At 41.6% G+C, this 13,994-nt stretch overlaps 1 protein-coding gene across 1 annotated transcript in view; it reads left to right on the forward strand.

Moving 5' to 3' along the window:
* Positions 1-13,994, forward strand: part of LOC124788867 (membrane-bound alkaline phosphatase-like) — an 80,854-nt gene that overhangs the window by 42,732 nt on the left and 24,128 nt on the right. The window contains exons 4-5 of the mRNA XM_047256150.1: positions 4,882-5,080; positions 7,314-7,445. Coding sequence (XP_047112106.1) covers positions 4,882-5,080; positions 7,314-7,445 — 331 coding nt within the window. The remainder of the gene's footprint in view (positions 1-4,881; positions 5,081-7,313; positions 7,446-13,994) is intronic.

Raw genomic sequence — 13,994 nt, forward strand, 5'->3', positions numbered from 1 at the left:
TTGAGGCTTAGAATTCTGAAACAAAATACGAACGAACACAGTTTAAATCATTATTCCATAACTGAAAGTAGTGTCAGTCCCCTCTTCCCATGTGTCATAAAAACTTTTATTCAGACACTAGTTACGTACAACGTAAAAAATTGTATATCGCTACATGACCGTAACTATTTCGTGACAACTTGTAACGAGCTTTCTCTTCGTTCTCCATGGAGCAGCACAGAGTGGAATTTCACATGTGTCCCTTCGTCACAACAATTTTACATACCTTACCATGCTGTAGATTCAGTTATCTCATTTGTAAATGATAATTAATTGAAACCCTCAGCTGCTGACAGGTGTTGTTGATATACCTCGATGTGGGAAAGCTGAAAATTTGTGCCCCGACCGGAATTCGAACACGGGATCTGCTTACATGGCAGACGCTCTGTCCATCTGAGCCATCGACAGAGATGAATAGCGCGACTGCAGGGACTTATCCCTTGCACGCTTCCCGTGAGACCCACATTCTCAACTGCCCATAACCCACATACGTAATGTACCTAATAGATATTTGCCCATCCACTCATTACTTGCGCACACTAAGGTGACGATTCCCGTAAGAGTTCGGGCAATCTGTGCGCGTTCGAACAGTTGAAGGTCAATGGCCGGGTTGCCTTTAACTATATATGAAGATAGTAACTGCTCTCGAAAGAACAGATACCATTGATGACTGTACAGCTGCTCTAAAATAAATGATCTATTAGGTATAATATCAGACTAGCTCATACAGTGAGGAGTAACGGAAAGGGTAGAACAGCATCTCACACTTTTTTTCCGTCATGGATTTGTCGCCACCTCCAAAATTTGAAAAGAACACACAACTACTTCTTGATAGCCTTAGTCAAATGAGTGCTGTTTCTATCAAGAAAACAGTGGAAGAGACTATGGTGTGCAAGAAGGTGACACTGACATAGCTGCAGCCTTAGATGAACCATGGCAGAAAAGTGGTCACTTGTCGTTGAGTTGAATACTATGTTGCAGTTCCTGTGTTGTTTCGATTTTCGATGCAAAGTTCCTTTGGACTCGTACGCGTATACACAATCGATATACGAGTACAGCTTGTAGACACATGGTTGACGACATATCAAAGTTTTGGTCTTGCCTTGAGTCGTGCACGCATAGCCAATTGGTAAGGTGGCTACTCGCGGTAAGTACGAAATTCGGGTTCGAGTCCCGGTTCGGAACGTAGTTTCATTCTCGTCATTCCATTATACAGCTGACTGTTGTCCATATTCGCAACTGCGAATACATTTAATGTGTCTAATAAAAGAAAGTTGATGGACGTATAATGTTTGATAAACTACTGACATGGCTGAAAAGGAAGAACCAGAGTCATGCTTCCTTTCAGAATTTTTTTTTAGTACAAAGGTGGTATGGAATGAGAGCGATTGTCAGAATCTTCCGAAGGTCAAAAGAGAATTATGGTGTCCATTATGTGATGTACCTTGCAGATAGAGAGTCGAAAGGGGTTGCAAATGTGTTGGAAAATATGACATAAGAAATTGCCGTAAAAATTGAAAACTAGACTGTTTTCGATAGTACAAATGAGGCTGGGCACACGTATACATGAACTATTAGAAGGTATGAAAGGGAAAAGCCCAGTGATGGCAAACCTCTGCGTAGTCGTGGTCATCTCACTAAGGAGAAGAAGGATAAACAGCAGTTCTATTATGGTTTAGCCATAAGAAGGAATCAGGGTGACACAGAGGCCACGAGAAAAGCAGTTTGGGGTTACCGTCTTGCAGAAAGCTTCTACCGATTACAGTCCACAGCAAGGGCTTGGTCAAAGTAAAGTAGATGCGTAGTGTGGATAAAGGTAAGCGTTGCAAGTGGTGAAGTTTATGTTTAGCATCACTCCCTGCCATTTATAGTGTTAGAAGCCTATACACAGAGACCTAAGTGACGGTAAACAATTGTCAATGTGCTCACATGGGAAGACACATACTATAAATGGATGTTTCAGCCACCTGATATGAAAACTCTTATTGTAAACATTGTTTCTTGGATTCTAAACCATGAGGTTACGTGTATTAGATGCTGTCATTTGTTTCGCTGATGACGCAGTTAGCAGATGTTTAGTTCTACAGCTGGTAGGAATGTATTCTCGGCTCAGTGTGACAGACACTAGTGACAATTGACTCCCTGAGAGCAACTATAACGGTAAGAATAACGAGGAGAAACGAGAAATGGCGGAGAGAAATGAGGAGCATGTAAACCTAGAAGATTATGCAGCTGTGAAGTATTAGGAACCACACAGGTGAGACATAGATCAAATACAATTTTGAATTGAAATGCAGCTGTGAAGTATTAGGAACCACACAGGTGAGACATAGATCAAATACAATTTTGAATTGAATTTCCCGAGAGATACAGTTGCCGGTCGGAAATTTCAAAAGAACCACCCCAGTATTTGTGTGAAGTGATTTAGGGAAAATACAGAATACTTCAATTTGGATTCTCAAAGGGAGATTTGAGCCACCGTCCGCCACAGTAAAATTCTGGTACCTTACCCCGCGCCACGTCACTCGCTAACAATGATAAACCGGTAGTGTGACCTTCTGTAAGACATCCAGCAGCTATATTTGATTACGTGCTGCAAAGAGCAGAAACTGTGGATGATGGATTTATCGAGGACGCTGAGTAGCTGAGATGTTTAAAGAGTGGGCTGAAAATTAGAACACAGAGTACGCTCTCAAGACGTTCTAATTACAAACGTATGTGTAAATCAAGGTAGTTGATTTACTGACGTTTATTTAAAACAAGAACATGCAACACTTGAGCCAACTTTTTAACGAAAATTCTAGTTTACTTCTTACAAAATACAGTGCGTAAATAATTAAAGTTCCAGATTCATAACACTGTAGGAAAACAACCACCGCTCAGAATGACTTCACATTTGAGCAGCATATTATTGATTCAGGGGGGAAACGTAATGGACCAAAAAAATTTGAACGAGTATTTCACCAATAAAGGCGGTTTAAGCATCTTTTGTTGCTTGACGGTTGCCCCCTGAATGAATAACATGCTGCTCAAATCTGAAATCATTCTGAGCAATGGTTGTTTTTCTACAGCGTTTTGAAACTGGATCTTTAATTATGGACGCATTGTATTTCGTAGGAAGTAAACTAGGATTTTCTTAACATACATGAAGTCGCTTAGAAATGGTAGATGAATCGCAAAACGACGCAACGGTTTGAGTACCACGTTACACCATGCGTACTGTTCAATATGCATGACTACCCTAGTTAGGCAATGAACGGTTGGAATACTGTTAGCAAGGTAAGTCCATCTGCCACGAAAAGATCGTATCAAATCCGATGGAAAAACTGGTTTTTAATTGTTCTGTGGCCTAAAATTGCATAAAAAGCAAAATGAAATCCGTTTTTAATTGTCCTGGGACCAAAAACCGCGATAAAAATGACATCGGTTTCCAACTCTCGTGATACTGGCGCAAGACATTTCCATTATGCTGGCCAAGTTTTCTGCCACAAGATGAAATCCAGGAACAGAATGTTCGACAACAGATCGAAGTCTCTCGGGGGCCATGTCCATAATGCATTGTCCGATGCTTTCCTTCAGTTCAGCAACATTCGTAATTGAAGCACTGAACACAGCATCTTTCAGATAACTACACAGCCAGAAGTCAGAGGGGTTAAGATCAGGTGATCTGAACGGTCAGGCTGCAGGGAAATGACAGCTGATACTTCTAACACTTCCAAAATTCCTCTGCAGCAGACACGTGTCACTACATAAAAATGATCCTAGCGATACATCAGCGCTATTGAACGAGTGATATACGCTGTTGCGCAAAAAACTCTCACAGCGTTTACCAGTGACGGTACAAGAGACAGAACTAGCAGGACTCCTTACAAAATACGACCCTACGATAAATGATGACGTCAATCCGCGCCACAGTCGCCTTTGCAAAATAAAGAGGTACCGCTTCATGCGCATGCGGATTTCTGTCGCCCATATTCTGCAATTCTGCATATTCACGTGTCTTTGTAAATGAGTTTCCTCTATCCAAAGAATGTTCCATGGCTATTCATTACCCTCTTCCACAAGAGCAAGGTATTCCAGAGCAAACGTTTGTCTTGCTAGCAAGAAGGAGCTCCCGAACACGGACGATTTTGTACGGATGGCAATGTAGGATATTATACAACGTGCTCTCAGGCGTGTCCAACGTTCGGGCAATTCCCCGTGCTCTGCATGTCTGCACACACCGCTTAACTCCTGCAGCAGTGGTGTGGCCATGTCTTCGACAGACGTCGAATGAGCTGCCCTCTCCCTCTGCCACATTTTACTTCAATTGAAACTCTCCTCTCGAGCTCTCCAGTCATTTTCTCCAGACCATTGGCAGCCATCAGACCAGTACCTTTCTTTATACCCTTGAGTGTCCGGAACTTCTGCAGGGCTACTGGAGACAGTCACCGTTTTCATAGCAGAGTTTACCGGCAACGCGCGATCCTTCACGGAGGCAGTCAAGTTGGGCCTTTCGGACACATACCGACAAACAACCGTGCCCCGCGCCTCTGTTGATGCGCATATTCTGACGCTTACAGCACCATCTATTGACCAAATTTTCGTTAAATTTGTTTTTGTTCCGTAACGTTTCCCCCAGATTCAGTAATATGCTGTTCGACGTAATTCTGAGATGTGGTGCTGTTTTTCTACAGGGATCTCAAAATGGCTCTTTAATTATGGACACCTGTACCTACGGACGTACCTTAATTCAAAGCACGTAACTTTCGCCCTTTATACGAGTATAATGTTCAAATGGTACACTTCATTCCTTCCAGTGCTTTACTTAGCGTCTTTGCTGTACGTTCATGATTATTACAGGTGCTGTTGGGCGGAGGTCGCAGCAAATTCATTGGCAATGAAACGTCCGACGTCGCCGGCACTGGGGGCAGCAGACAAGACGGCAGGGACCTGATATCAGAGTGGCTGGACGACCACCAGCAGCGGGGCAACGCCAGCTACGTCTCGAACCTGGAGCAGCTCAGCAGAGTAGACATCGAAAAGACCGACTACTTGCTGGGTGAGACGCCCCTCTGATGTGGTATCTGAGATCCCTATGCCTATATTACATCGGTGATAAAGTGTCGTATAGTCAGAAGGAATCACACTTGCCATGATATCAAATCGCATTGTCGCTATGTCATTTTATGCTTGTTTCATTAAATCACTCTGTGAGTTCAAACTAGCGCTTTCTCTCTGCTTGCAGACAATTTCGAAAGAACAGACTCCACGTGGAATCTACAGAACTATGTAAATTGAAAAAGAAGGGGGGGGGGGGAATGAAAGGAAGGGAAAGGTATTGATTATGTCAGCTGCATAGGGACTTTACGCGAAATCAGCGGCGACAAGTGAAAATGTATGCCGGATTGGGATTCGAATTTGGGGTCTCCTGCTTATTAGCCAGTTACGTTAACCACTGCATCATCCGGACATGTCCGAAAGAGCAGACATCATGCAGTCAGATAACAGATTCAGCTCGATGGGCAATGAACCGCCCACCTTCAGTGCGGATCCACATTTAAGTCCGATTTCCTGCGGGAACGAGGATGGACAGCAAGGACAAGGACTGTGGATATGTGGCGCTAGGTGGGAATGTGGGACGGCAGAGAGGCGTGCCGACACACTCCGCGTAATTTCGATAAGCACTGTGTCCCGGTGACGCAGTGGATAACGCAACTGCCTAGTAAGCAGAATATCACAGGTTCGAATCCCAGTCAGAAAAGCATATTCACTTTTCATCCCTCATTCAGCATAAAGTCCCGATGCAGCTGGAATTAGTAATCCCTTTCCTTTTCTATCTCACCCTTCCACCTTCAATTTGCGCAACAGATTTCCTTATCAAAGGTGAAATAATGTCAAAATGAAATAACCATTTGGGTTTACGACTGAACTTCGCTAGTCAGTGTTCGATGTATGACGAAAGATACGTTACTTGCTGGATATCTCAGTATTTTCACAGTTGGTAGAAACGCAGGCTCCTTATGATCAAGATTTTTGCTTTTGTTTGTACGTTTTACAAAGCGACATACAATGACCAGTCGCATTAATGTGACCACCTATCAAAAGCCTGAATAACCAGCTGTTGCTGCGCGGGTCGCTGCGAGACGTACAAGAAAGAGTCAAACAGGTTCTAAATGGCTCTGAGCACTATGAGACTTAATATCTGAGGTTATCAGTCCCCTAGAACTTATAACTGCTTAAACCTAACTAACCTAAGGACATTACACACATCCATGCCCGAGGCAGGATTCGAACCTGCGATCGTAGCATTCGCGCGGCTCCGGACTGAAGCGCCTAGAACCGCATGGCCACCGCGGCCGCCTCAAACAGGTTCTGAAAGGTACTCACACTGATGTGGATGTGGAGCCATTTCGTCTTAATAAATTAGCAGTATACAGGTCTGCACAACATACCAAGCGTTCAGCACGTGCCGTCCTCGCATATAACACTGATGGTGAAATGACAAACATGTTGTGTAAGTAATAAGGATACCTAACGCAAAAGCTAAGTGTCGGGTGGTAATAATTATAGTCGAGCTGCTCAAGATGTTCAGTACGGGCTGTATTTATCATGAGGCAGCAAAACTTGGTAGACGTGCTAATGCAATAATGTGGAACAGATTAAAGCTGGACAAATAATTTAGTTCCAATTTTCGTCGCCAGGTGCAAATCTGGTGCTGTACAGCGTCTCGTCGATGTTTCTTGTTCTGATATCGAACAAATTGTGTAAGCGGCGATTAACAATAAAATCAACTTTGTGCCTTTTCACTTCTTTGACCTTTCCTGCCCAGGTCCTTTTCCCAATCCACTGTTTGTGGGATCACTTCTATACGCATTTATTGCACTCACTGAGCTAGATTTGCATCTGGCGGCGAAATTTGGATCCAACTTTTTTCCAGCGTAAATCGGCTCCACGTTAATGCATTGGAATATCTACTACAGCCCACAATGGACCTCTGTGTGTAGTTGACTGTAACCATAACCATCCGGTAGCTCAGACGCTCCGCAGCACCGAAACGACACACCTCCAGACAGTTGTGTCCCCTCTTTAAAAATGGCCGTCTTGCACTACGTAGTGAACGTTCTCGGAGATTTTTCTATGATCACTTTGAGTCATTAGGAATTACCGACTGCTCCTCATGTCAAGTGTGCACATCAACTATGGCTTCAAATTACTAATTTGCCTAAATTTTATTGTACCACTCGTCTTACCAATCAACTGATTGTAAACGCTGGTTTCTTCTAATGTTGCAGGCCTCTTTGCAGACAGCCATATGGAGTACAACCTGGAGGCCCCGGACACACAGCCGAGACTCGTGGACATGACGAGGGCGGCCATAGAAATTTTGCAGAAGGAACCCAATGGATATTTCTTATTCGTTGAAGGTTGTATCTCTGTCTATTTTTCCACGTCTGTAGTTAAAAATTCCGCATTACAGACGTTCCTCGTAATCTCACCCGGCGAAACATTCAATTGCATATATGTCATATACTGAAACATAATGTGAAAATGGGTTTGCCGCATGTTCCACACACTTACGATAAACGCTAAGATTTGAAAGCACCTTTAGTTCAGAAACTATGTACTGTTAGTTTGAAGTGGTTTATGGCTATGTGCTTGCAAATTTAAGTGAATGTAACTGGTTATTTACTTCTGTTTTGTACACAAATTAGCGCTAGAATTAAAGACACCTACCTACTGTGAGTGGCAAACCGTTACAGCAGGTAGTAGGACGTACTGTACTATACAAACGAAGCATTGAAAGACCATCCAACTCCATGTTCGCTTAGTCGCCATTCGTAAAAAAACGGAATGGGAAAGAACTGTGTAAATTTCACGTACAGTTTGCTGAATGACGTCCGAGCTACGTTCAGCAGTGTGGAGCTCTCGTAAGGTTGGTGAGGGGGTCGAAGGGGTGTGTTGTATTGGTTGCCTGAAAAGTGACGTAAGTGAACAAATGGAAAGTGCAATTGACGATTAGTGTTTAACGTCCCGTCGACGATGACATCATTACAGATGGATTGGGGAAATAAGTCGGCTCTTTCGAAGGAACGATCCCGGCAGTTGCCTTGAAGTTCTTGTTCAGATTCAGCAGCTTTTGTTCCACACTCTAACGGGGTTTCCCTTCCCCCTTTTGTCTCAGTCTCCTCTTGGTGAGATCTTGTGTTTGTTCAGTGTGGAGATCCCTCAATCTGAGGTCTGTATGGATGCTTTCTGGCCAACGTTTCCTCGATCTCACAGCAACTTTGACTTTCAACAAACACTCGCTAATTATCATCGTTTCGTAATCTACCTGAAATAGATATCCATAGCGTTGTACATGGCTTTCCGTATCTTCTCAAAGAGAGGGGACAATTCGAACCGCCTGTGAATCTCTCATGAGGTGTTACGCCGGATATCCACTGAAGCATTTTGTTTTTCATTACACCATATCTTTGCTGTGCTGCTTTCGTCGCTAGCTACAACAATACCAACTATCCGCCATTTTAGACATGTGTTGATAATGCAGTTTGTGATTTCGGAAGCGAATGAGCCGTTGACAGTGATTTATGTGTCAGTGGACGTGAAGAAATTTGTCTTCTGGTACATCTATACCGTCGGTCTTCATAGTGGCCGAATTATTTACATATGTTCGTAGGTATTCAGTCTTCTTTATATAGAGGCATTGTCCGGACAGTTCAAGGAGGTTCTTCTACGCTTCGACTTCATGCTAGAGATCGATCTTTTCTTCAGCAGCCATTAGAACATCATCATCATACAGATGTGACCGCAGTGCTAATTGCTGAAGATCTCTAGGGATTCCGTGTATTTTTATGATTAAGAGAATGGTAGAGAGAGTAAATCCCTGATGGACTCCCTGCAGGAATAGGAAAGGCACCTGGTATCCCAGCAGAAGACAGTACTCGACTTTAAAAACTATTGTGGGGAGGCCACACGCATTAAGTTAGTTCTTCAGGTGCACTTTCGGAGAGCAAACCACATGAGACCACACGGTATTTGGTCAATGACGTTAAAGATTTCAAGTAAAGCAAAGTGGAAATGCTTATACGTGGTCCAGTGTTTCTCAACAAGACAAGCGATCTAGGGAAATATGTATTCGCTACGTCTGGACGACTGGGTGGGAATTTTAACCGCCACCGTCCACAGAAAGAGCTATAGCGACTCCAAAACTGTGTAACGAACCATGAGAATTGCTGACAGCACGTGGTGAAGGTTATTGCCTTTCTTAACTATGGTGTCATTCACAATCGGAGATGCCACATCTCATTTCTTGGGATCGTAATTGCCATTACAGCGAAACAGTCACTCACATCCCAGTATCTAGCCGGCCGTTAAAACGGAAAAGCCAGTCACACTGTATCCACAGAAATGCCATATTGGTCATGTTCAAAAGTATCCAAGAAATGCATATTATCTGTCACGTTCAAAATTATCTATATAAACATTAAGTGTAGGCCTGCTTAAATTCCTGGACCACTCCTCGTGTAAGGCACAATTAAATATCTTTACACAAAAAATATGTGTAAGTGTCATTAGCAAAGTACCAAAGTAAAAAATGTTATTCCTATGTCAAAATAGTCTCTACTGTTTGTCGACAAATCTTATTCCAGCTAAAACTGATAACAAGGTCAGAGGAACATTATGGTCATCCTTAGGTTGGTTTGTGGGATTAAAGGGACCAGACTGCAACGGTCATCCGTCCCGTCATCCATAGGCTAGGGTATTATATTAACCTCTCAGTACAACAGTTGGTCAGCATCAGCTATCACAGTGAAAACTGCATGACTTTTCGGTAAAGTAGCATACTCAACAACAATAATACACATTCTTATAGTTAAGAAAGAATGGTTTCAACGCTTTCGGCTACCCACTTTCAAAGTTCCCCAGCAATTAACGTGACTCAATGCTGGGCTATTATTAACAGTCTCATAGTACGAAACGTTTGTTATCTCTTGCTGATAATGCTACTTTGTGCTACTAAACAGTAGAGACAACAAGGAACTCACCTTCCATACATCGTCATTTCACACTAAAATTGCAGCAGATTGCTCCATTCAATTAAAAGTTACAACAACACTGTAACGTATAGTTCTATATGTTCCCATGTTACAGCAGTATTGTACAAAATTACGTAATACATCGACCTGTTACAGCAAAACTGTAACAAATTTTTGCCACGTGTTACAGCAAAATTGTAACAAATTGACCTATACATCGACATGATGCAGCAACATTTTAACTGGTGACTGTATACATTGTCATGTAACAGCAATATTCTAATGTGTGCCCCATATTTCGAAATACTATAACCAAGTCATAACTAATTGTCCTGTATATCCATATGTTACAATGAAACTATAACAAATATCCCTATGTGTGTCAGTGTAAACTGAAACTAGTTGGCCCCTACAACGTCATATTTCAGTAAAATCGTAACAAATTGCCCATACATAGCCAATTTCTGGCATAGTTGTAATAAATTGCCCCATGCTTCAGCATGGTTACACAAAATTATGTGTTGTGACACCATGGACAGGGTACTGAAATAAGCCACAAAATAAGTGTTTTGCTTGATGGAATAATTTGCAGTTGATTGGAACAAGTGACATATTGTGTAGTAAGTGACGAGTGGGATAACCTGTTACAATTCTGATGTGGAATTTTGTTGCAATTTTTCCTGTAACGTGATTATGTTTGGAGCAATTTATTACAGATTTGCTGTACATGTTGAGGAATGGGTCTATCTGTTACAATTTCGTTTGACGATTATCTGTTAACGAATTAAAAGTAGGGATATCCACTAGCTGACAACGACTACCAAGTTATAGTCTGCCAGTTTATTGTGACAAATAATATTTATGATTCAGTAACTGATATCCGTTCGCTCTAGGTTATGTTACATTTATAGTCACTATACATTCAGGGTAATGGTAGTTACTGTATTCGCTGACCATTATTGCCTAATACATTAGTATCTGGAGCAATGTCAGTCACTATATCAACTAAACATTATTGCTCCAACAGCATACAGGGTAAATAAAGACAGCGACCATACGTAAACTAACCGTTATTGATCCAACCAGTTCTATCCAGAGTAATGGTAGCTACCATATAAACTGATCAACCTTGTCTGCAGCAGTATTTACCACGCATTAGTGATGTTTGGAGCAATTCGTTGCAGTGTAATATAAAAATTGTGATGTATGAGGCAGTTCGTTACCATTTTACTCTAACATACATAAGGCAATTCGTAACAATTTTGCTGAAACGTAACAATGTATATGTTAATTTGGTACAATTTACACTGTAAAGTTGGCTAATCAGTCACAATATCACTGTAGCATTAAGCACTTTGAAACAACTTTGTAGTAGCATGATGATGTATTGGGCAATTTTTACCAATTTTACTGTAACATGATGATGTTTGAGTAAGTTTGTTACAATTTTTGCTGTAAGATGGGGCAATTTGTTACAGTTTTATTGCCTCATTTTAATGGCAAGCAATAGTGGAACGTGATGTAGAAATTCATTTTAATGGCGGACCCAGTTCCAAGGAATGAAATGTGCTTCGTTTCAGTGTGGGAGACGTAGTATTATTGGAATGTGGCTTGTCGGGTCATGATAGTGACATCATAGACAAGAGGGTGTGGCTAGTGATGTCATCAGTAGTGAACGGACGTACGTAGTGTGACGTCACAAGCTTTCAAGGTCAGTCAAAGTGTTCTGGGGTCGCTGTAGCCCTATTGCTAGATTTCAGTGCCTCACCACTACACCACCTCACTCAGTAAGAAACAGACGTATATGATAAGCAGTAGGTTCCTGTGACATTCAGAGGTGATGGATAGTAGCACTGGTAAATTACTTCATTTCAGCCCACGTAAATTCTTCATACTAGAATACATCGATGTAATGTTTGAATAGCAGCTCTGGTCGATTTTGTCATGCTATACCCAGTCACCAACTTGTACTAACGTATTACGTAACACATTATGTCAGGTTACCTCACCCTTCCTTCGTGTATCCACTCTCGGTTTTCCTTCACATACGTGACAAGCAGTGAGCACAGCTACATCTGCTTGGCGGTGACGTTCGTACCATATCGTGATAATATACTTCCTGCAGATGTGTTGTCCAACTTTGCAATGCTGACAGATATTCTGTAGCATGCCACGTCTATCCCCTGTTACAGTGTGCAGTAGTTGACAGTAAACCTTGTAATCTTCTTGTTGTTGTTCAACTGTGAATGATGTTTCTGGGTACAGTTTACCCCAAAATGATATTTACTCGCAGCACACGTTTGATATACTGCACGCAAACTGCCCAGTGCCTGATGGACTAGAAAATGGAGTGTTGCACGCTTCACTCACCTAGGACCTGGCTTCTGTCACATTTTTTGATATGGGGAGTCATCCCCATCCTGTAACTGACTGTCACTTCAACTGCCAGTACAATATCCGGCATCGTTTCAGTCACGTAATACGGCGAACTTTTCCATTTGCCGTAGCGAAAGGAACGCCCTGTGTTCAACACGACAGCAGTTTCTATTACAGGAATTAGGTGATTGGAATAATAAAGAATCATGAGTTTCAGTCTGCTACCGACATTTTTCAGTGCTCAAATGTACTTTGCTACCTACGATCTCTCGGAACTATACTCTTTGTTGACATAAATCTTTGAAGAAATATACCAAAAAACTTTTGCGTCTAATATTATATTTGTCGACGTCAACGCTACTTTTAAAAATTTACGAACTTCCTTTGAGGGTGAAGGAAATATTCTGGAGGCCTATGATTCTAATCCCCAACTGGCTTCACAGATTTGAATTGGTTTCCCGAAATCTTCTAAGGAAAAATCCCACTATGGTTTCCTTGAACAGAACACGGCCGATTTCCTGTTTCATTCTTCCCAGTATCATTTGGTGGCTTCATCTCTAATGTTCTCCTCCTCGAAAGGGATATAAAACTCTTCCAAGCCTTCCTTCCAGCAGGGAATTGTTGATAATCGTAATGTTTAACACATTGTATAAAGTACGTTCAAGAGTGAAAACTTAATGTGTAAGGATAGAGCTACCTCCATCGCATTACACTGAACGCCTTATACTAAAAAGACACTATCATCCTCTTAACTTGTCTCAGATGTAGTGTTCTCCTTACTTTCGTATTCAAGATAGTCTGTGAAACAGTGTGACCTAGCTAAGATTTTGGCTGTCTCCCGAAGCGCCTAATTTCAGTCTTGTGAACCAAAGAACGTTATTAACATTTTCAACATTACATTATTTTATCGTATAACCCTTTGTTTAAATTTGATCGTTTGTTTACGTGACTGAATTTTAATTTGGTCGTCCCTTTTTTTTCTGAAGAGTTTAATAGATAAAGTTTTGGGTATTGTGCATGGCAACGAATCATTAATTACGCTCCACTGCTTACACTAAGTTATTATTTTTGTAATTTATGTTCTTCTCTAAACATACTGACAGCATTTACTGCTGGAAAATGAAATATGCATAAACTCTTTTTGAAAACTTCTCACTGAAATTTAACCAGACTATTTACTATTTCGGTCGCCATGTACCGATGGAACGAGGTTTCAGAATATAAATCCGTTCAATCAACTTCAAAGACGCATTTAAATTGTATTTTAAGGAAATTGAAGCTTGCTTATTAGAACCAGAATTGACAGAAACAGTGTAAGATCAAAAACATGAAGCCACACGAAGGAATTACCCGAATGGGACGGGAGCTGGTAGACGTGATGTACATGTACAGACAAACAAGAGGTTAGAATTTCAAAAAAATTGCATGACTTATTCGAGGGAAATAACTTCACAAATTTAGCAAGTAAGTACAGTTTTGCTCCACCTCCAGCCCTTATGCAGGCAGTAATTCGACTTGACATTGATCGAAAGAGTTATTGGATGTCGAGAGACACCGTGC

Source organism: Schistocerca piceifrons, chromosome 3, assembly GCF_021461385.2.
Source record: "Schistocerca piceifrons isolate TAMUIC-IGC-003096 chromosome 3, iqSchPice1.1, whole genome shotgun sequence".
Taxonomy (NCBI): domain Eukaryota; kingdom Metazoa; phylum Arthropoda; class Insecta; order Orthoptera; family Acrididae; genus Schistocerca; species Schistocerca piceifrons.